Source organism: Rhincodon typus, chromosome 29, assembly GCF_021869965.1.
Source record: "Rhincodon typus isolate 14 chromosome 29, sRhiTyp1.1, whole genome shotgun sequence".
Taxonomy (NCBI): Eukaryota; Metazoa; Chordata; class Chondrichthyes; order Orectolobiformes; family Rhincodontidae; genus Rhincodon; species Rhincodon typus.
Window position 1 is genome coordinate 29,811,364 of NC_063360.1, and position 24,422 is coordinate 29,835,785.

The following is a 24,422-nucleotide window of genomic DNA, read 5'->3' on the forward strand; positions in this document are numbered from 1 at the left end:
TTGACCACTTCAGGGCCTCAGATGATGGTAGTGAAAGTATCAGCCATGGACCACCCTGCCCACAATTTAATACAATGAAAGGCAGGAAAGCGGTGGAGCTCTGATACACCATCACCCTGTCTGATTAAATACTTTTCTCACCTCCTACCTTGCATCCTCTAGGCCTGGAAGATTCTGTCCAGTGGCTGTGAAGCTTAGGAGGCTGTGGGAGAGGTATATAAAGATTTGCTTTTACCAGCTGCAGCTGGTTCCTATGGAACAGATTCCCAGCATGAATCATCATCTTCGGGGGAAAGGAGACACGGGCGACTAAAATTAAAAGAAGAAAATCCTGTGTGCATTTATTTTTAAAAATCACATGATTGCAAATGTCTATGACCCTCACGTCATACCTGTGTTCATAATTTTTAACGCCATATTAAAAGAATAACTCATTTGCTTAGGTTATTGAGAAATTGCAAATCAAAACCAAATGAAGCTGGTAGAAAGCTACCAATGAGAGAAAATAAAACTGTGGACTTATGTGGTTTTTAAACACACTCCTGCTTTAAGCCAATACTGCCACACGCCCTTTGAGACACTAGTCTGGACTATGGCAGGCTGTGTGTGTCTGCATATACACTCTCCTTGCAGCTGCTTGCTCCTTATCTCTTAAGTGAGACTCTGTAACTCCTATGTACTTTAATACTCCTTTATTTACAAATGTACATTGTTTGTCAAATACAGCTCCCAAGTATAGTGCAAAAGGCCTTGTTCTTTAAATGCTTAATCTTGACTGGTATCTTCTGTCCTACTGATGGTAGAATCATGTGTTCAATTACAGGTTTCTCCCAAATGTCTCTCTACTTCGTCTACATTATCCTAGTCATTTACTTACTTGTATAGTTTATGTAATCATTAAAGTCATTATTAACAAATTATCACCGTTATTACTCTTATCACTAATGCCTCCCGATCACCAGATTCCCCCCTTGAAGTTTTAATCTCTCAGGTTGAGACAATCTAGAACTCTGACTGGTCCTGATCTTGTTCACGAGTTCAGCACTGGGGCGATGGTGTCGTACCATTTTGAATACTGTATGATGTGGTATAGACATGGCTGTCCCACATGTTATAATGATCATATTCTGTCTCACTTGGCCTGAGTAAGGTCAGTGCCTTCCTCCTCCTCCTGAATGTTCTTGCCGGCATTCTGATAATATAAGATCTCAGTTGATCTGTTTTTCTAACAGCCATGGCTTTTTACTTACTTCTTTTAACCGGACTTTCTGCACTGGTCTAAAGTTTGACAAGTTTACAGCCTGTGTTTATAGCTGTTCCACTTCTGCTGCTTTTTGCTATGGCTTTTCCCTAGTTCTTTTACTTTCTTATGGTCTTGTGATATTAACTTTGGCCTGAGTTTGTGTCCTAAAACTGCTAAATTAATTTTGAACCACCTCCCTAGTTCCACTGGCGAGAGCCCATTATTTAATATTGTTGGTTTGTAGCTGAGTAGAGCTAATTCCCAGCGTGGATTGTTATGCATTAGTGACTTCAAAGTCTTGACTGTTCTTTACACCCTTCCTATTCAACTGGCGATGGAATGGAGAACTTGTCACATGATTGATGTCTGCCTTCAAAGTGCCTTCTTGAAAACTTTTGTTTCATGAATTGAGATCTGTTGTCCAATATTAATCCATCCAAGAAACTATATATCACATAGTTCTGTTTCAGTGCTCTGATCACTGAATCTGCTGTGGTTAAATGCAGCCTTGCCACTTCAATCCATCCTGTAAAATAAAGTCAAGTACAGCTAAATACATTTTCTCCTTAAAATTGAACAAATCCATAACTGACCATGACAGAAATTATCACCAGAGATCTCTCCTGATCCACCCATCTAGACACAATGATCAAGTAAGCACATTGACTTCTCTACTTCCTTGGGAGGCTAAGGAGATTTGGCATGTCCACAAGGACTCTTACCAATTTTTATAGATGCAGCAAAGAAAGAATCCTATCTGGATGCATCACAGCATGATATGGCAACCACTCATCCATCCACCTATACTTCCTGCTGACTTGAGAAAGCAACCAACATATTCAAAGACCCCTCCTATCCCTGTTATACTCTCTTCCAACTCCTTCCATCGAGCAGAAGTTATAAAGGTTTGAATACACGTACGAGTAAATTCAAGAACAGCTTCTTCCCTGCCTTTATCAGATTTTTGAACGGACTCCTCAAATGTTAATTCTGATCTCTCTCTCTGCGCCTATAACACTATATTCTGCACTCTGTTCTGCTACCCTGATGCACTTAGTATGGTATAATCTGCTTGTATAAACATGCAAAACAACACTTTTCACTGTATCTCAGTACATGTGACAACAATAAATCAGTCAAATTTCTGTAGGATTCTTCTTCATGTCAACTTTGATACAGCCATTCTATGGTCTTACATCAATAAATCTTGCACTATTGTCAAGGGTTGTTTCTGCTCTTGATAACCTTTCAGTACTTGGTCTGCCGAACTACATTTCTACCATCCTTGCAGAAGAATTGTTAGACTTTTGCGTGCTCCTTGTCAGATTTCTTAGCTGCACAATTTTGTCTGCATTCACCCTGGGTTGCAGTGAAGTGGTGGTTATAGCCATAGAGTAAGTCTCTACTCCTTCAAGACTGAGATCTTGTTTTTCTGTTCATCTCAAATGTAGCTGACATTATGTCAATGTGCCTGGAACATAAACTATTCCATAGTTGAATATCATCAGCCTAAGCTTGAATCTTTGTATATATACAGGTTTTTTTGTGACTTCTTTCAACCCCAGTCATGTCTCCCAAAGGCTTGTGGTCCGTCTCAACATGGAATTTCAGTGCCATGAGGTAGTCTTCAAACCTGTCTTATCCCCATGTAACTGCTAACACTTATTTTAATGTACCTATGTTCAGTTAAAGCTATTGATGTAAAATAGACTGTTTCTCATGCCCCATCATGACTGCTCTTAATTTGGTTGATTATGCACCTGTGGCCATTACAGTGAATAAACCTGGATTCAAACATACTAAAATATCGGTAGGAAGTAACTTTACTTTAATCTGTTCAAAAGCTGCAGTCTGTATGTAACTCCAGTACGATTGTTCGCCTTTCTTAAAAAGCTCTTGTATGTGTTGAGTAGCTAAGTTGGGGGTAAATATTTCCCATTTGATTTGTCATATCTAAGAACTGCTTGAATGCTAAAAATTCACTGATGGCTCCTGCTCACCTTGGATCCACTGTGATATCTTGTTCTTGGATAATATGTCTTAGGAATATAATCATTTTAGCGGATTGGTATTTCTAATTTACTTGAAGGCCTGTTTTTTGTAGTGCCTTTAATATGTCCCTCAGCCTCTGATCTCATTTGTTCTTCAGTTTACCATGCAGTAGGATATTATCCACGTAGCAATTTTTTTTGTTTCCCTTCCTGAATTCTAGACATTGTGAAATCTCTGGCGCAAAAGAAATCCAAGTAGACAAAGCAATACCATTCAAACGGTTTATTAGATATAGTCATGAGTCTTGACTCTTGGCCTAAGGACAGTTGCCAAAATCCACTTTTAATATCCAATTTTGTGAAAAACCTACTTCTCGTCAATTTTGCCAAAATCCATAGACAAAGCAGAGCACTAGTTTAGTTTCAATGATAGAAAAGAGCTAAAAAAATTCCAAGAGAAGCTTTATATTAAAAATTAAAAGCAGTAATGTATCACCGATATATTTAAGCCTTTGAAAGACAGGTTTCAGTATGATCAACACAGGTTTCAGTAGAATACAGCCTTTAGAAACTGAATGGAATAAACCAAGTTAAATGGCATATTGTTGATCAGGATGAGGCCCATATTTCTTTAGAGAATGTGTGGGGTTAAAAGCAGTCGACAATCCACAAATAAAATAATGCATCAGAAAATGTAGCAGAGGCTGAGGCTCAATATGAGAACTCCCTGAAGCAGCACATTGTCAATGGTGTTTTTCTCTACTGAGGTAAGGCATTAGCGAATCAAGATTTATCTCCCACTGCCTCACAATCTCACTACACATTATTTTGAACTTAAGTTAACACGAGACCTTCATTCGAAAAGGTCTTTACCTACTAATAGAGACTTCAGTTGTAATTTTGTGACATTCCATGAGCAGTGCAGAGGCTTGATGGAGTTAAGTGTAGGGTCACAAAATAAAGATGCATTTTGCACATGAGGAAAAAATGCCCAGGTTTTAGAAGGAGTCCTGCTATCCAGAAGAAAACTTGCGGCTAGTATAAAAAACAAGTCAATTGTTACCATGATGGAACTTGTCATTTTCTTGCAAATTTCTGATCAGCAATATCTTCCACCTATTTGGAACAGGTACACATAGTACGTAGGTGCAGCTTTCTAAGCTATAATTTTTTTTAAAATTATCTAAGATTAGATTTTTTAGCTTTTTATACTGCTTTATTTGCAATTTTGATGCAGATTTCTGCATTGCAAAACCTTTCTGTCCAATTACCTCTCAATTTTTCTTTCAGTTAATATGTTATTTAGAGCACTAATGTGAATAAGATGGAAATATTTTTGGCAGTTCCAATTGTGTTTCTAGATTTTTAGAGTAAGTCCTAAGAGTATAGAATAGCAGGTACAACTGTACTTTACATGTTGTATGTATATCTGCCCTTATCCAAGGGTCTACATTTATCTCAGGATTTACATTTGCTGGTCCCTCTATTATATCATAGCTATATTCTATACATAGCTAATATCTATTATATTATAGCTACACAAAGGAGGACACATGTGGCTATGCCACCTGTTGGAAAGGCCAGCTCTTTCTTTCAGGTGTGAACATAATGACTGCATTACATTTTTGCCAAGTTTAACCAATTGGTGATGTACTAAATGTAATGGCCAACATCACATTCCCTTTAGAAAGACAGCACAATCTTTTTTGGTTGACAGGGTTTCCAACAGTGCACATTATAGATGGCGCCCAGGAATTGAAAAGATTTTTGAGCTTGGTTGCTATCTTCTAGCATTCGCGACCACCCTCCACACGGCCACCTGTACTCAAATGTGTCAGGCCGCTACACTGTCAACATCACTTATTTGGAGACAATTTGTGTCTCAACACTGGTTTCAGCACAGGTTGGAGCTTCTGGTCTGGGCCTGGTAGGGTTTGTGGATGTAAATGAAAATACACTAGAATTAGGTCCTTTAAGGACATTAACTTAACCAAGAAGAGGGCCATGTTTCTCTTTTGAGATCTCTGTCAATGTAATCTCTACTAAAAATCTCTCAACCTTCTGACAACATCAGAATATCATTTAAGGGTAATAAGTGAGGGTCGGTGGTCAAGAGTTTTAGTCTCAAAGGGATATGGGGCAGCAGAGCACAATGAATGGATAACATGATAGCAAAAGGGTAATTTTCAAAAGAGGTCTCTCTTTTAAAAAGTTGCAACTAATGTTTGTAACTGTTCTGTCACAGATTAGTTGAATAGTTCATTGGGAACAAGCCAAGGAAGCAAGCCAAAGGATTCTGACCATTGACTTCAATGGAAGTAAAACTTACTATCATCATTTTACACCATTGCACAGAGTCAATATCTGCCTCTATGAATGAAGTGGAGGAGCAAAAGAATGTTGCATAACCAAGACAACTTCTCCTGTAATATGAATAATGGGGAAAGTAGAGGTTTGCAACAGAATACAGCAAAGTGTTGAAATGGTATTCTTATTAAAGATGGACCATTCATAACCAAAATCAGTTGTTTGGTAACAGAACAATGTAAGCTTGCATTTATTTTCAATTTATTAAATATCAGTAACTTCAAAGCTGCTTAGAACTTCAGAATTAAGAGTCTAATGATGACCATGAATCCATTGCTGATTCTTGGAAAACCCCATCTGGTTCACTAATGTCCTTTAGGGAATGAAACTGCCATCCTTATCTGGTCTGGCCTACATGTGACCCCAGACCCACATCAATGTGGTTGACTCTTAAACAACTCCCTGCTGGGTAATTAGGGAAAGGCAATAAATGCTGGCCTAGCCAGCAACACCTTCATCACGTTAATGAATTTTAAAAACTTACATATTCCAGCGTTAGGGACTGCATGACAATACAGGATGTTGCCAAGCAACTATTAGTTGGAGAGGTGAAGGAGACTGAAGGAGAATATCCAAATACTGAACTGAGCATATAAAGACATTTTAAACATTATTTTAATAAAAGTATTGCTTGTATTTTGAACAATGCACGAATCTTGCAAATATCTGGATATAGACCACTTGAAAGAAACCACCCACTGCAAAAAAAATTGGCTCAACCTCATGTCTTAAATATAATGCTGTAACTTGACAGATGCTGCTGTGATTAAGTGTCATATTGACAAATACTCAGTGTCCCTGGCATGCTTGAAAACATGACTTTCACAGCTGAACAATAAAATTTGTGTGGGTTCCTCAGCACAATAGAAATTGAGGCAATTATTGAAGTTTTCAAGTTCAGCAGAAACTTTTTCAGATAGACTCCTGTGGTATTGCACTTGGGCAGTCTAAATCAAGTCCAAGTAGATTTAGAAGATGGGAAGATAATAAGATTCTGGCAGATGGGAGTCAATTGGAAATGAAGAAGAAAAAAATGAGAGAAATAGGGTAGGGAATGGAGAAAGCGAGAAAATGACAACACCAATGGAAAGTGAGAGAGGGAAATTTCAGAAGTGAGTATATTACTTCTTTTAATTGTGTGAAGGCAGGATACAATGAGCCAAGATTAACTTCTTTACAGTGAAGAAAATCAATGGACAGAAGAAAAAGTAGATGGATTAGTGGTCAAATTAACTGTATCAGATCATTTAACTGTGCTTTCATTGTGAATATAACTTGCTTGTTCAGTCAAAAAAAATTGGTTTTGGGGATTTTTTTTTACCAGTTAGACACAGGACTGAAGCTTTTCATATATCAACTATGTGTCATTTTTGGCAAGTTTCTGGAAGGTTTCTTTCCACAGACCTCAGTGAATTTTCTGATGGCTGTTTTCCCAAACTCCCCTCATTACCTATGTATATCATATTCTCCCACTCCCCTCTAGTGGAAGTGCTGGCCACTGCCAAGGCCTCCAGGTATTCCAGGCAATGGCACAATCTTTAAAGCCAAGTCATACATCCAGTCAAGCGTTGGCAGTCCACAGCTGTCCTGCACAGTACCTGTCAATTGCCCAGACATATCAGACAGAGGGAAATTGGTATCCCACTTTATGGAATGGGACCTGAGGACCCTGATGGACAGGGCATACATGTGATCACTACGCTCGGAGCATGTTCGAAGATTTCAGTGACTTACGGAGTGCAGGAGGAAAAAGTGGTGAGCTGGAGTCACCAGATTACAGTTCTGACTTTCAAATCGGGTATTATTGCCATCTAATTTCTGTCCAGCGGTTGGGAGAATAGGAGACTACATATCATTGAAGCGAAATGAAGAAATAATGAGGATATTATTGTATGCTAACTAGCAAGAATCTAACATTGCTGTTCAACACTTAGTTGGAAAATGGGACTTTTTGCTCTTGATGGCAGGAAGCTCCTCGCTGCCGAACTCTTGCAATTCTCCCAACTTTCTTGCAATACCCATGCCATTCAATGCCTGAGAAGATTCCATGCACAGTTTAAGCTGAGGGAAGTTTCAGGGCTGGAAAAAAACAGGATCCATGTAACTTCAAGGGAGTAAGTTCAGAGGGTACGCCAGCCTTTCGCATATTGTTAGAAGTAGTTCTCGAAGCCTCTCAATAGTATTCAGAGGAACAGGTTATTAGTTTGTCAATGTCAAAGTCAGTCAAAAGTTTTAAATATTTTTTTAATTCATTAATGGAACATTAGCATCTCTAGCTAGACCAGTATCTATTGACTATCTCAAATTGCCCTGGAAAAGCTGGTGAACTGCCTTTTTGAACTACTGCAGTCCTCGAATTGTAGGTGTTCCTACACTGCTGTCAGGAATTCTGTAACATATCAGCAATGCTTGACACAGCAAATTACTCTCAGTTCTTCTGATCAATGCAAGAGTATGCACGGATGCATGTTAGGACCAAATCCAAGGTAATACTCTCCCTGCTAAATATTTCGAATGAGACTCAAATGTAAAGTATGATCACTGGGATGCAAAACTGAGCTTCTCGTGCCTTGCCAGCATTCTCCATAACGTGCAAACAAGTAAGAAGAAACCAATAACCAAGAGTAATAGTCAGTAAATGTTATGGTTTCAATCTTCATATTTGATCAGTTATAATGCAGCTTACAACAGATCAGAATGAATATGCTTGTGAAATTGAGCAAATTTTGCACCTGGAGAACAGTGGTTGAATGCAAAATATGATATCAGATTAATTTTTCATTCAAATGAAATTAAGCAGCCTTGAATCTGATGAAACTCATTACACAGCTGGCTGACATTGAAACATTTGACAGACATCAAACTCAGAGCTTGTCACCACACAAATTATGAAAAAAAATCTTTGTTGTATACACTGCGCTGCAGATGATGGTAAACTGATTCCATTACGGCCAGTTTTTAAATTATTCAAAAGATATTCACTTACATAGAGTTAAAAGCAGGCCCCAACAATAAATTGTTTGGAGGAGAATAATGTGGGAGCAGTGATTTTCTCTGCTCAATACACATCACTGACAACATAAGTGTAACTTTCCCACAATCACAATTTTGAGAAAAATTGGGAATACGTTTTTTTTTCCAAAAAGTGTAGCAGAATCTTGTTGAAGCAGCAGGCATCTCATCAGATGGCTGGAGTCTGGTGAGAAACCCACTCTGCCTCTTCCAGGGAAGGCCTGGCAAACTTATGGGAGTAGAAGTCCTGTCCAGCAATAGCTTCCTTTAATCAGAGGCTAATCTTCTTGGGATGTGGTAAAATATGATTCAAACACCATCATGGCAGATGGCAGAAATCTGAACTCAATTAATGAAAGAAACTGGAATTGAAAGCTGATCTAATGGTGATCATAAAACACTGTCACTTGTTGTACAAACCCATCTGGTTCACTGATGTGCTTTAAGGAAGGAAATCTGCCTGTCCTTAACTGGTCTGGTCTACATGTGACTCCGGAACCACAGAAACGTGATAGACTCTTAAATGTCCTTTCAACACAGTTCAAGGACAAGTAAGGATGATCGGTTGTCTCAAACCAATACAAAGTCTGGAAACTGGATGGACTACTCAGCATTAACCTATAGGCACCAGAAACAACAGCAGTAACCTAGTCCTGTCAATCTTGCAAAGTTCTCCTTGCTATCGTCTGGGGATTTGTTCCAAAAAGTGGAAAGCTGTTCCATCTTCTGATCAAACAACCGCCTAGAGTCATACTCATGGAATCGTACTTTACAGAAAATGTCCCAGACTTCATCATCATTATCCCTGGATATGTTCACAAGACCATATGTCATATCCCACCTTCAGGACAAATTCAACAGAGGTGGCAGCACAGCGTATACAGTCAGCAGGGAATTGCCCTAGCAGTCCTCTACATTGACTCTAGACCCACAAAATATCATGTCTCCAGGTCAAACATAGGCAAGCAAATCTCCTGCTTATTCCCACCCAACACAATGCCCCCTCCTAGGGCTGATGAATCCATACTCCTCCATGTTCCACACCAATTTGGAAAAGCACCACAGGAAAAAAAGAACACAAAATACTCTGTCACAGCCGCTCTACTAGGAACTGAACTAGTGGAGTCCTAAAAGACAGTGCTGCTAGACTGTGCATCAGGAAGGAAAGTAACTATTTGGAGGGAGTCAAGCAAGGTCCAGCAGAAGGGTATGATTTTTAATGATTTTTAATGATAGTGCCTCATAGTCTGTTTAAGGACTGAAGATTGGTGTACATGTAGACCTTGTTATCCTGAGTAGGCCCTATAATCACCAATAGTTTCACAAATGCTAGATGACATGAAAGGTAACAGCTCCATAAACTGTATCACTATGAATACTGAAGGTGAGAGAATCCTAATGAAGACAGTCTCCAAGCCCAGCCCCTAAGTTTCCCAGGTTTCTGGCCATTTCAGTGGGATTCCAAAACATGACAGCAAGAATTTTTTTTTGAATAGCTGGATTTACAATGTCATGAAGCCAAAATTTCACTGTATTTGAGAAAATTCCCAGCTCCACAAACCTAGGTTGAGAAAACGTGCCTCCATTGTTGTAATCTTCAGTACTGGGGAATGGGTGCAAAATGAAGTCAGGCATTCTGCTCCTAGAAACAGTATATAGGCAGCCAGAGGGTGGTGGAGAGCCAGAATGTTAACTGATGAAATCTCCTGATGTACCCCCCGCCCCCAACCACACACCCATAGCATCTCATTACCCACAAGGTAATCTATGACCCTTTACCCATCCCATGTCCTCCATACCAATGTAAGGCCCAGAAACTAACCTCAATTGCTTCTCATACCTTCCTTACCAATCTATGAACTCCAACCACACTTCATGGTCCTTTATACCTTTGCTGCCAAGTCACCTAGACTTCACCATGGGAAGGCCTTGGTCCCTATGCTGAAATTAAACAGAATAAATTTCTAAGTGTCTGTTATAGACTTCAATATTTTAAAATAAAAGTTTCATTGATAAAAGGTCATTCAAGAAATTTAAATTGCTTCAATTACTTAATCGCTGATACAAATACAGATTTCTTTCAAGTGCTTAGTCCCCTTTAAAAACAAACACCTGTATTCATGTAACCGTCCCCTCACCCCCACACCAATTTAAAAACAGCTACAACATCTCTGACTGGTCAAAATGCAAATTTACAGATCCAACACAATGGTAATGAAAAGGTGTGGAAACAGACAAGGAACATTAATCGTATGATGATAACGCTCAGGCTCATATCAACAAATATTTATTGAAATATCATGGATTTTTTCCAAATGCAGGCTGGGTGATGCTTTTTTCTCAAAATTTAAACAACAAGGAATTAAATTGAACATCTTCAAAGACCTTATCCAATTTTACATACATTCATGTCTAATTTTAACAATGCCAAAGGGGTGCCTTACTTCTCCAAAGGGTACCTGACCTCTGTAAAAGAAGTATGTGAGTTCACCCAAAAGATTACCTTACCTCTTCAAATAATTCTGACAGGTTCAGACCTTTCTCTCAAATGGCCAAAGCCCAGAAGTCATGTTTCAGAAATCTGGGCAACCAAAACTGTTTCTGTTTGAAGGCAGCTGAACTTAACTATGCAACTGTCTCTGTTGTGTAAAATGTCTCCTGTCCCCATTCCCAACCCCCTTAAAATGGCTGTTGCCAGTTTCAAGGTTGGGAACCTTGGAGTTCTGGGCTGCACTGCTTTTCTAGCTAAAGTACGGAACCTTTCCAACTTTACGAAGTTTTGTATTAGTGTCTCCTCCAACCTGAAAGCTACATATAAAATCAGATAAAGTTGTCTCGAAGTTACTGTAACCAGAAATTGTTGAAACCACAGACTTTGCACTTCCTGGAAAAAAATTGTGATACACTTTTAACCCAATGTGATAAAAACAAAACAACTAAAGGGTGAAAGTTCTAGGTCTGCCATTGAATACACTAGAATTAACAAGCTCAGCAGTAATGCCAGAAAATCAGGCATGCCTTCCAATTTTCAAATTTACATGAGAGCAAGAATCTTTTAGAATAGCTGGATTTCGTGAAGCTGAAATTTCACTGTATTTGAGAAAATTCCCAACTCCACAAATCCAGCTTGGCATTCAGATCCACGTTAACCTCCCCATGAACCAACTAGTCTATATATAAATAGAAGAAATGTAATCCCAAAAACACAGAAACAAAGATTAAATCACAGAGTAGCACACATGCAATCTTAGCACTGATCTTTACCAAAATACTACAAATGACTTTTTAATTTTTTAAGTCCCTTTTGTAATTTTCATTGGCATTGACATTTTCTGCTGTTGCCAGTGCTGGAAAACCTGTTATGAAAACAGATTGATTTCATCATTGTACAACTGCTTCAGCAAAAGAGGCTGCAATTTAAGAAATAATCAGAAACAAAGACCAGTAGCAATTGACCAAGAGCCACTCGAGCACAAAATTACGGTACTGTTATTTTGTTAACGTGAAGTCTGATTTCTTTCTGAATATCCTTTCAGTATTTACATGAGAACGGAGTGGTCCATCGAGACCTTAAACCAGAAAACCTTCTATATGCAGATCTATCATCAGAAGCACCACTGAAAATAGGTAAGCCTCACTGTACAATTATATATAACTGAAGATTTGCCATACTTAGAATTTGAGAGAAACTACACAACTCCCCAGCAATATGAAGATTTTCTATTTGCTCTGTGAATAGCAAAATTGTCAACAAATTCATAGTTCTGCTAACCATGACAATAGGGAAGTTCTCATATGTGCTTAACAAATGTGTTTTGTTTCAAATCTTGTATCTCGGAGTAAAGGCCATTTTCCATGTAAGAGCTGAGACAATGATCAAATAACAGCATGTTATTCACCATTGAAGCATTAGAGTCAAGGTCGATTCTGGATCAACATAACATGCACATACCGTAGCTTCTTGCAAAAATTATTGCAAAATATTCAAAAATGATCTCCTAGTCCAGGGCTAGTGTGGATAACAAGTCTCCAATTTACATTAGCTTGCTTCAGACACTCTTTCCTCACATCTCTGTAATAATTCCTTTTAATTTAAGTTGTGAACATGGGTTTGAGACCCCAGTTACTCTCTCTCAAACTGAATTTGAAGGTTTCTGAAAAACTCTCCTAATTTTATGTAAATTAAAATATAAAACATTGTAGACTGGATTTGAAAAAAAAGGCAAGTTAATGTTTTGAGTATAGACTCATTTTCACATATATGACATGCTGATAAATAAAGTCTAATTTTCCAGAGTACTGTCAATGGTTGGAAAACTGTCTCTTGAATCTCTACACAGATTGTTAGGTTTTTTAATATACTCTTTTAAGATACAGACAGCCTGCTGTTTCTGTTTTTATTTTTATTTTCAGCATATGTAGTTTATTTCTTAACTGAGGCCTTATTACGATAGCCACTATTCTGCAAAAGTGCCCGTCAAGATTAAAAGGCTATTTCTATTTTTTCTGGATTTTCTTAACCATAAAAAGAGCCTTTTCAATTATAACTAAAAGAATTTTTTTTTCTAAATGTACTGTTGTGCTTAGCAACAAGCACCATCTCTGCTGTGGAGTTACCTAAACCTTTCGTCTGCTCCAAAAAGCAGTTATTAAAAGTAGGTGCACAGATCATCAGGCCGGCGGGTACTAAAATGCTGGCTTTTCAGCATTGATGCTCGTATAATATTTGATCATTTTTCTTGACAATAACACAAACGTTTGTTCTTACAATAATAACAAACACATAGACATTGTAAAAAATTCACCATTGATCCTGTTCTGTCTTTTCTTGTTGATGTAGCTGACTTTGGTCTATCCAAAATTCTGAATGAGCAGGTTACCATGAAGACAGTCTGCGGGACCCCTGGATATTGTGGTATGTAAACAGCATTTAACTGAATGTCTAACAAACATTGTGACATTTTGATACAAGAATATTTGAGCACAAACTATAAAAATCATATGCCAAAAACTTCCACTGAATTGAGGTTATTTGGATAAAGGGAGCGAGCAAATCATGCTGTCAGTAAAATGCTCACTTTGATAATTTCGTTTTATTCCACGGGAGCAAGTTACCATTTTACAATGATAGTGGAATATTCCCATGAGACTGAGAATCAAGGTACTTCAACTACTTAAATTATTACTTAAAGGCTAACAAATGCATTGTTTCTTGTAAAATTGATTCAGTACAGCACTAAACACCATTCGGTCCCACAGCAGGTCCTTTGCTACCTGCACAATAAGATATACGAGTAGGAGGAAATCATTCAAACCCTTGAACCTGCTTTGTTATAACTGATAGCTACCTCAATGCTAAGGTCCTATGCTGTCCCTTATCCCTGATGTCATTGATAGATTTCTAGCTACCAATCTCTGTATGGATCTTGCATAATGACTGAGCTTCCGCAGCTCTCTGAGGTAGAGAATTCAAAACGTTCACCATCCTCAGACTAAAGACGTTCCTCTTCATCTCAGTCCTAAATGGTTTACCTTTTAGTCTGAGACTGTGTCCTCTGATTCTAAACCCCACAGGCAGGGAAACCACCTTTTCAGCATCTACTCTGACTATCTCTTTAAGAATTTTATAAGTTTCAATGACATCATCTCTCATTCTTCTAAACTCCAGGGGATACAAGTCCAGGCTCCTTAATCCACCCTCATGAGGCAGTCCCACCATCCCAGGAAAAAGGTCTAGTGAATTTCTGCTGCAGTGCCTCTATTGCAAGTATATCCTTCCTTAGACAAAAGGATCAAAACTATACAAAATACTCTAGGTGCAGTTTCACTCGTGTTCTGTATAAGTGAAGCAAGACATTTTTGCTCCTGTACTCACCACCTCTTGCAATAAAGGTTAACTTAATGTTTACCTTTCAAATTGCTTGCTGTATCTGCATGCCAGGTTCAGTGGCTTATAAACAAGGAGGTTCCTTTGGTCATCAACACTTTCCAATCTCTCATCATTTAAGAAATACTGTGCATTCCTTCTACCTAAGTGGACAACCTCATTTATCCACATCTCACATACTCCATGTGCCACACTCTTGCTGTTTCACTGAGCCTGTCTAAATCATAGAATCGTGGAATCACTACATGTGGAAACAGGCCACTCAGCCCATCAAATCCACACCAACCCTCTGAAGACATCCTAACCAGACTCTTTTTCCCAACCCTGTAACCCTGCAATCCTCATAGCCAAACCACCTAACCTGCACATCTTTGGACCATGGGAGGAAACCAGAGCATCCAGACGCAACCCAAGACACATTCACTCCAAGTGTTTCAGCTGAAACCAATCTGATTGACTGTGCAAGCTAAATGCCATCACATGATGCTGTTAACACATGAGGGCCAGCGCTACCATTTATGTTTAGATAGCAATTTCAATGTAAAGAAACATTACAAGGTGCTTCACAGGAGCATTAAAAAAGAAAAAAATGTGACATTGAGATCCAGCAGGCATTAGGTCAGACGACCAAGTACTTGGTCAAAGACTTTTAACGAAATGTCTTAAAGAGGAGGAAAGTGACATAGGGAGAGATTCTGCTTTAGTTGCATCAGCATCACTTCTGCCAACATTTAGATGGGTAGAGCCAGCCACAACAAGCATGGTCTGCTGAAAATGACAATCCTGATAATGACTGTTTTTAAATGATTTCCAGTGATGTGGCAGTGACCATTTCCTTTGGTAGCTTGTTCTACTGTGGAATATATCCTTTCTCACAATTCAAATCCCTACCAAGTTTTATATCAATTGCAAAACTGGAAATGTTACAATTAGCCCCCACATCTATATGTTTTCCCATCAATCTGTTTGGAGATGTTATTTACACACCTCTGGAGCAGGTGGGAGTATGAACCTAAGTCTCCTGGCCCCAGGGTAGGAACACTACCTCTGCACCATAGGCCACACACTAAATCTTTAATATAAATGGTAAACAGCTGGGTCTTAGCACTGATCCTTGCTGTATCCCATTAGTCACAGTCTGCCAACCAGAGTATGACCTAGTTATTCCTACTTTCTGCTTTATGCTTGTTAAGCAAGCCTCAATCCATGCTAGTCTATAACCTCCAATTCCATGTACTTTAATTTAGTTTGCTATCCTCCTATATGGTACCTTATTAGGATCTTTCTGAAAATCCAAACACACCACATCCACTTGTTCGCCCTTATCAACTTTACTAATAACATTCTTAAAAGAGTCTATCAGGTTTGTCAAATATAAGTTTCTCTTCATAAATCGATCAGCTCTACCCCACCTCTTTTTCCTATTTGCCCATCTCTCCAAAATGGGAGATACTCTTTAATATTTGTTCACATTTGGTCATCCTACTGTCACATATCCAGAAATTGCAATTAAATCATACTCTTTTACTTATACTGTTGCCTTCAATTCATCTATCTTGTTGCAAATGGTGTGAGCATTCAAAGTGCTTTTAATTCTGCCTTTTCCACACTATTCTTTAATTTGACCCTGGTTGATTCTAGGATTGGTTTCTGCTATATTTCACATTCATTTATAGCTTAATCACTTCCCATGATCAGCTGTGTTTTTATTCTATGTAAACTTCCTCTTAGGTTCCCATTGCCTGACAAGCTAATTTAAATCTTCCCCAACAGCACTAGCAAATCTCCCCAAAAGGAGATCTCCCCAATCTAGGTAAAGTGTAACCCATCCTCCTTGCACAGATTTCATGTGCCCCAGAACCAGTCCAACTGGCCCAGTTATCAAAAACCCTCCCTCCTGAACCAGGCACTGGTTTTAACTTTTACAAGAGTGTGCCGAAATTTGCACATACTTTGCAAACGTAAGACTGTGATAACTCACTCTTGCTGTTACAATACCTTTCATGATATATGTTTCAAAATAAATTATCTGTTACCAATGCTTACATTTTAACAGAGGAGATAGAGAAGCGAATGTGGAACTGGTGAAGAGAACGTTAAGATCACCTTGCCTTGCCTTTCCAGTGTAAGGTCTGAGTCATTTCATTCCTGAGCTTTATCTGAGTAGACCACAGCCAACTCTTTCCAAATCTAGTGCCAATGCATGATAACAAGCTTGTAAGCATAGGAGGTTTGCTAAGCCCCGCAAGATGCTCTGGCTATGTACCCACAGCAGCAGTCCCCAGCAGTCAGTTCAGTGGAGGAAGCGTGGTAGTGGATGAATGGTGGATGATTACTGTAAGAAGCATGTTTCCACGTGTCCCTAGGCAATGAGAAACCATTTTTAGAAACTGCTTACCTTTTTAATTGTTCTCCTGAAGCTCCTTTGTGCCCATTGTACTCTGGTCAAGGCTGACCATAGAAAGTATAGTCAGGATCAAAATGATATCATGGCCTAACATCTGAATTTCAATGAGGCCTTATTCTGCCTGGTGCAAGGGCCTCATTGGCTGACCATAACATCTATCAAAATAGTGTGTGGTTATGTAAGGATATGCATGCTGTCTCTTGGTCAGCCATGGTGGTTAAAATCAGGGCTTAACATTTTAATGACAGCTTTATTCACATGCACAATCACATGAGTTAATAACTTAAAGCCTTTAATGATTTTAAAGGTTCAAAATCAACCTAGCGACACTAGATTAATATCACAAAGATTTGCTCATACAAATAACAACAAATACTTTAAGTAGACTTCCATTTGAGGTAATTAGAATCAACGTCTTTGGAGTCATGTAAGAAGCAATTAGATGATGTGATGTGGAGGCGAGGAGCTTGTGTTTTGTTTGTTGCTTGAATGAGCTAGATAGGCAACATCAGGTTCACCTTGAGATTAGTTTAATGTTGCCATGCAGATCACACCAGTTAATGATACTGACTATTAACTACTTGTTTAACATTTTTAAATTTTAATTAAGGTAAGTTGATCTTATTGTCAGGGGATTTCACTGAGAAATGAACCAGAGAATGGCTGCCATCTCCTTTGTTGAGTTGAAGCAGACATATATATACATATTATTTCTATCTACAAAGAACAGGGCTCTGTGTATTAATAAATCCAGTATGTTAAGTGAACCATATTGCAAGTGTGATTGACAATCCTAAATTGCTTCTCAGCATTATCCTTCCCAAACTAAGGATTATGTAGCAAATGTTGTCCAGATGTGGAATCTAAGTTGGACACAGTGCTGTGAGTTTTGCAATTCATGTGATCAGTACTTTACTTGTTGAAGGGATATGCTGTTTGATATAGTCCACCACGCTTTGAGATGTATGGTCCATGTACCTAGCATCACACCAACACTGAAATTCATATACTGCATTACTGTTTTGTTGGATAGGTAGAACGTTTTATGGCTTTATGACAGCATCCTGTTAATCGTGAACACCAGTTGTAATGCTACTGCGTGTTAGCAACATAAAGCAATTAGTTTCATCTGTTGCTCAAACAGCATGTTTACCATTTCAGCTTAGTCTGTAATAGATTGAAAATTTGCGACAAAATCCAGAAGATACGAAGTATTATGCTGACAACCAATTTAGGACTGACAGTCAGGCTTGCAATATGATGCACTTGCATGTACATCCATTAATGTTTATTAATGCATAAACCTGTACACACACTATGTCTATTTCAATGCAACAAAATAGGTGACAGCCAGTTTTTAGTTCATTTCTCAAGGCAGTATCTTAAGTAATCAGAGTCACCTATCTTGTTTAAACTTCAAAGCTTGACAGTTTACTATCAGCCATCACTGACATTTGCATTCTCCATGGCAGCACTTCTACTAATCAGAGTCCACTTGCCAACCAATTAGTGCACACATGTCATACAGCATAAGTATTGTTTTCTCTCTATATTGGTATTACTTGCAAATTGCCCTGATGAGTGCAAGACAAAAAGCTTCAATAAGTTCTTTTTTCAGCAATATTGAAGTTGTACTATATTTATTAATAACTGGCATGATTTTTTTCTTGCAATTGATTGTTCATCCAAGTTCTGGATATTAGTTATAAATTAAGATGTGTACACAGCTGTTATATCTATATAATTTCCTATATCTCACTGAAATCCATCTAGCTATACAATGTGCAACATATGATATATATAATATGCAACAGATGATATATATACACACACACAAGTACTTGTTGCTGCATCTTACATGATATGATGAATTTTAATTAGTTAGGGTGCCTTGAACTTAATGACTGTGTTTGATAACGGTCACAACTTCCTATGCAAGTAGTTGCATTATTTGTGACACCAAAGTCTGCAACTTTAAACTTTCTATTTATTAAAATACAGTAGATATGCAGAAAGCAGTAGAAAATTTAAGTAAATCTTTCTTGATTAGAATGCCGCATTAGTGTCAGTAGAAACAAACTGCAGTCAGTAAACTTTGCTAAAGAGGTTACTTCTTACTGTGCATTATTTCTCAGACTACAAACATGTGCTTACACTATATAATTTACTGCATTAGAATTTTGCAAAAGCTGATTGTGATATGAAAGAAATACAGATTGACATGCATGTAGTGAGAGGCAGTATTATTTTGGTACCTTGAAATTACTGATTATCACCTTTGCCAGAAAGACCACAACTCACAATTTTTGGAGCCTCGAAGGCTGGGGACAGCTAGACGAAGTGGGTGATTCGCAGGCAGGGCATGCCAGAGAGAGTCGCTGACTGAATAATGTCACCACTCTTGCAGGTGCACTGGCACTGGCTGATGGCTGCACACCAATGACATTAACAGTAAAATACAAATAATTCATGCACTGCCAGATGCAGTCAAATGTGTATGTGCTTCTGTTCCCAGTATCCGGCCAATCAGCATCAGTAATTAAAGTGTAACAAAAAGTCTCAAGGTTTCACTAGAGTGTTATCAAACAAAATTTGACATCAAGCCACATATGGAGATATTAAGCCTCAAGGAATGTGTTAAAGGACAAGAGAGTGCTAATGAGGCAGAGAGGTTCAGGGAAAGAATTCTAGATTTTAAAACTGAGGCAGCTGATGAGACAGTTGCCAATGGTGGTTACAATAGAAGTGTGCAAGAGGCCAGAAAAGGAAAAGTCCAGCTTTCTAAGGGTTAGTCCATGAATGGATTTGAAAAAAACAATCAGAATTTTAAAATCAATACATTGCTAGACTGGTAGCTAATGTAAGTCAACAAACATAGAGGTGATAGATGAATAGGACTTGGTCTGAGTTAGGATATAGTAGCAGAGTTTTGGTGAGCTGAAGTTTATGGAGGTAGGAAGATGGGAGGTTGATGAGGAGAGCACTGGAATAGCCAAGTCTAAAAGTAACAAAGGCATAAATGAGGCTTTCATAAGAACATACAAAACATAATAAGTAGGAATAGGAGTAGGCCTTTCGAACTAGTATCATCATTAATTATGATCATGGCTGATCTTCTACCACAATTCAGCCTTCCTGTACTATCATTAAATCCCTTAAGTCCATTCGTAATAAATTGAAGTGCACATGAACTAAGACGGGGCTGAAATAGGCGATACTACGCATATGGAATTAGATGATGTTGATGATGGAATAGATGTGGGAACAGGAGTTCATCTTGGGTTTATATAAAATTCCGTGATTGTGACAGCTCAACAGTGCTCTAGAAGCATGATGGTATAGGTGGCTAAGGAACAGAGCTTCTGGAAGAGAATAAAGACAATGGTTTCACTCTTCAGAACGTTTAATTTGATGAAGTTTTCTGCTCAACCAGTACTGGACATCAGACAAGCAACCTGACAAGTCAAAGGCAATAGAGGGGTCAAGAGATGTGCTGGTGAGGTAATCTGGGTGTCATCAATGTTTACGTGAATGCTGATATGTATTTATTTGGGGCAGCATTTAAGATGAAAAATTGGAGCAGCCAAGGATAAATCTTTTGAGAGGTAGTAGTGCAGGACATGAGGAGAAGCTATTGCAAATGATTCTTTGGCTTTGATTGGAAGGATAATAATGGAGCCGGGGACAGCAGTCTCATCCTGGTAGGCAACGTAGCGGAGATAATGGAGGAGGATAGTGTGATCAACTGTGTCAATTTACACACAGGCTGAGAAGCATGAGGAAGAATAGTTTTCTATTAGTCACAACCACAATGGACTTTAACTAAGAAAGATTCAGTGCTATGGGAAGGGCAGAGACCTGGTTGAAACTTTGTAAACATAGACTGATGAGAAAAATCGGGATGGATTTCGAGAGGTGGCATGTTTGAGGATTTTCGACATACTGTACTCTACTCAAACCTAACCTTGATACTCCTCACTACATCCACATAGCATATCTCTGTTCCCATTTGCTGAAATTTAAGTAATAGTTATGCTAACAAAAAAGACAATGCCTAAGTAAATGTATCCATATGATTCAAGTATGTTTTGGACCTTTCAAAAGTTGAAGTAGACCTGGAATGCTATGATTTGTCCTTGCATATCTCATTTTCAAAAGTTTCTAAAAGAGGTGCGAGACAATCACAGATTGAGCAGCATCAAGTGGTCTGTTTTTGTGGCCATGTCAGATGTGTTGCTGTTGCTGTAATCTCTTTTCTGTCACGGTTAATAACTATAGTAACAGAAAAAAAATGATAACTAATATGGTAAAAGTGAAACAAACACCCTATGCAGAAATGGGCTTTAGCATTATCTTCCTCTCTCAGTTTATGCTCAATTCATGATTCTGAAACTTTAAAAAATGGGATGAATATATTCCTGTTACCCTTCTTATTCAGCTCAAATATACAGCATAAGGGGAACGTATAAAGCTGTTTTTAGTATCCGCAACCCCATTACAGAGAAAAAAAGTCCTACAGCACAGTTTTTAAATTATCTTCTAATTAAAGGTTACCAGAGTCGTAGATTTCCCACTGTTCACTTCCCTATTTAAGGCCACCAATACAATATGACATTAAAAAAAAACTGTGAGAACAGCAAGCCTGTGCTCCAAATCATTACACCTATTAGAATTCCATATTTTCTTATTTTTATCAGATAAGCCTTGAACACAATAACAGCTCAAGTTCAAGTCCACAGTGTAAGCGGTGGCTTGCATTTCCACAGCTGGATAATAACATACTATAAAAACTAGTCAACACAGTAGGTATAATTTTCCTCCATCTTCCTCTACCCTGATTCTAGACGTTAGTGAGGCACAGCATGCAATATCTGATGACCCAAATTTGCCTGATTTAGAAGTTAGAAATTCTGCAGACCTGAAAATGGTTAATAGTACCTGAAAAAAAGAGATGCAAAGCTCTGAATCATCTCCATTTCATTGTTGTGTAGATTATCTCAAGACCTCTAATTAAAGAAAACAGTAGCCTAAAGTCACCCTCCAAATGGAGGTCCACCAAATAATCCAGCAAGAAAGTAGAGTGAGAGGGCCAAATACACTGCTCCTAGATTCATTTTCAATGCTATGCCTGATGTCAGCAGTGCAACTATCCCTGCAGTTAATGAAAATAATTGGACAATGCAAAGGAGTTAGTGTATCTCTTGCTCTTTCTTTTGATTTCAGCTTAGAAACAAGGTACAATTTAATATCTCCTATCCATACCAGTAGCAGATTTAGAGGCAGGGAGAGAATTCAGTTGAGAATGAGAGGGCAGGGGAGAACCTCTTCTCCATTAATGTCCATTTAAGGCCCTCATCCTACCACTACTTGTATTCAGCCAGTGGCAGGTGGGGTGTTCCCACACGAGAAACCCACAAAGCAAACTTTGTCCGGTTCCCTGCCTTACTTAACACGTACTCCCAGTCTTGAAGGGGGGTCACTAACATGTAACATTAACATTTTTTTTATTCACTCATGGGACAAAGGTTCACTGGCAGGTGACCATTTATTGCCTTTCTGTAGTTGCCCTTGAAAAGGTAGTGCTGAGCTGCCTTCTTGAACTGCTGCAGTCCATATGCTGTAGGTTGACCCACAATACCCGTAGAGAGGGAATTCCAGGATTTTGACCCAGTGACAGCAAAGGAACGGATATATTTCCAAGTCAGGATGGTAAGTGGCTTGGGGGGAAATTTGCAGGTGGTTGTGTTCCCATGTATCCAATGTCCTTGTCCTTTTAGATGGAAGTGTTCATGGGGTTCAAAGATGCCGTCTAATTTGGTGTTTTTCTACTGTGCATCCTGTAGATAGTACACACTGTTGCTATTGAGTGTCAGTGGTGGGCAGAGTGAATGCTTGTGGATGTGGTGCAAATCAAGCCAGTAGATTTGTCCTGGATGTTGTCAAGCTTCTTGAGTGTTTTTGGAGCTTTACCCATCCAGGCAAGTGGGGAATATTCCATCACATTCCTGACTTGTACCTGGTAGATGGTGGACAGAGTCTGGAGGTGAGTTTCTCACTGCAGTATTCCTAGCTTCAGGCCTGCTGTTTTAGCCACTGTGTTTATGTGGTGAGTTTGTGGTCTGTGGTAACCCCAAGGATGCTAGTTGTGGGGGATTCAGTGATGGTAACATAACTGAATGTCAAGGGGTGGAGGTTAGGTTGTCTCTTATTGGAGATGGTCATTGCCTGGCTTTTGACTGTTACTTGCCACTTGTCAGCCCAAGCCTGGATATTGTCCAGATCTTGCAGCATTTGAACACTGACTGCTTCAGTATCTGAGGAGTCACAAATGGTGCTGAGCATTGTGCAAACATCCCCACTTCTAACCTTATGATGGAGGGACGGTCATTGATGAAGCAGCTGAAGGTGATTGAGCCTAAGACATTATCCTGAGGAACTCCAGCAGAGATATCCTGGAGCTGGGATGACCGACCTCCAATAACTGCAACCATCTTTCTATGTGCCAGGTATGACTCCAACCAGTAGACAGTTTGTCTCCAATACCCATTGATTCCAGTTTTGCTAGGGCTCCTCAATGCCATGCTCCATTTAATACGGCCTTGATGTCAAGGGCTGTCACTCTCATCTCACTGTTTCTTTCTCCACAGATGCTACCAGACTTGCTGAATATTTTAAGCACTTTTTGTTTTTGTTTCTAAAGCTTAATAATATGTATTTAATGTTTAAGTTATTAATGCCATTTGATTATTTTCCATTTTTTCAGCACCTGAGATCCTGCGAGGCTGCACCTACGGGCCCGAGGTGGATATGTGGTCTGTTGGAGTCATAACTTACATCTTGTAAGTGTGCTTCAAACATGACTATACTGTCATGAGTGGAACATCATATTATAATGTTGCAAGGAACTCAGATGCTAGCCACTAATACACAATATGTTTTGTCAAAATTGTGGATGCCAAAACTTAGATAACACAAAGCAAACCAACCTTCAGGCTTGATTTCATGCTGGCACTAATTTGATTTGCTAGGACTATTAATCGTAGGCAGTTTTTCAGCTGAATTATTCTAAAGCTGTTGAGTTTCATGCATAAGTTGTGGTAACCTGCTGATTAAACCTGTCTAAGCAAATGTGAAAATGAAATGACACTTTTTAAAAGCCATATGGCTTCTGCAAATTTCAAACATTTTTAAGACTCTGTTTTTAACTTTACTGCAGTATTTCTTTCAAAGTAAGTAAGCCACAGTGAGGAAAAGTGCTTCTTGCCTTTACCCCCTTCTATTCTGATTCCAAGCCAATGGTTGTCAGCAGTTATTTTCTCCTCTGCTTAAACCTTACGAGAACCTACATGAAGTACTCACAAACACAACACAAAAACAAAGTTGCTAGAAAAGCTCAGCAGGTCTGGCAGCATCTGTGAAGGAAAAAACAGAGTTAACATTTCGGGTCCGGTGACCCTTCCTCAGAACGGAATCTGGACCAGCAAGCAGCAGGTCAAGGTGACCCTGAAGGTGGAT

General features: G+C 38.8%; 1 protein-coding gene across 1 annotated transcript in view; it reads left to right on the forward strand.

Annotated features, from left to right (window-relative positions):
• The first annotated feature begins 11,297 nt into the window (after positions 1–11,297).
• LOC109915733 (calcium/calmodulin-dependent protein kinase type IV-like) overlaps positions 11,298–24,422 on the forward strand; it is an 18,759-nt gene continuing 5,634 nt past the window's right edge. Inside the window, exons 1-4 of the mRNA XM_048613934.1 lie at positions 11,298–11,363; positions 12,150–12,240; positions 13,454–13,528; positions 23,671–23,746. Coding sequence (XP_048469891.1) covers positions 11,298–11,363; positions 12,150–12,240; positions 13,454–13,528; positions 23,671–23,746 — 308 coding nt within the window. The remainder of the gene's footprint in view (positions 11,364–12,149; positions 12,241–13,453; positions 13,529–23,670; positions 23,747–24,422) is intronic.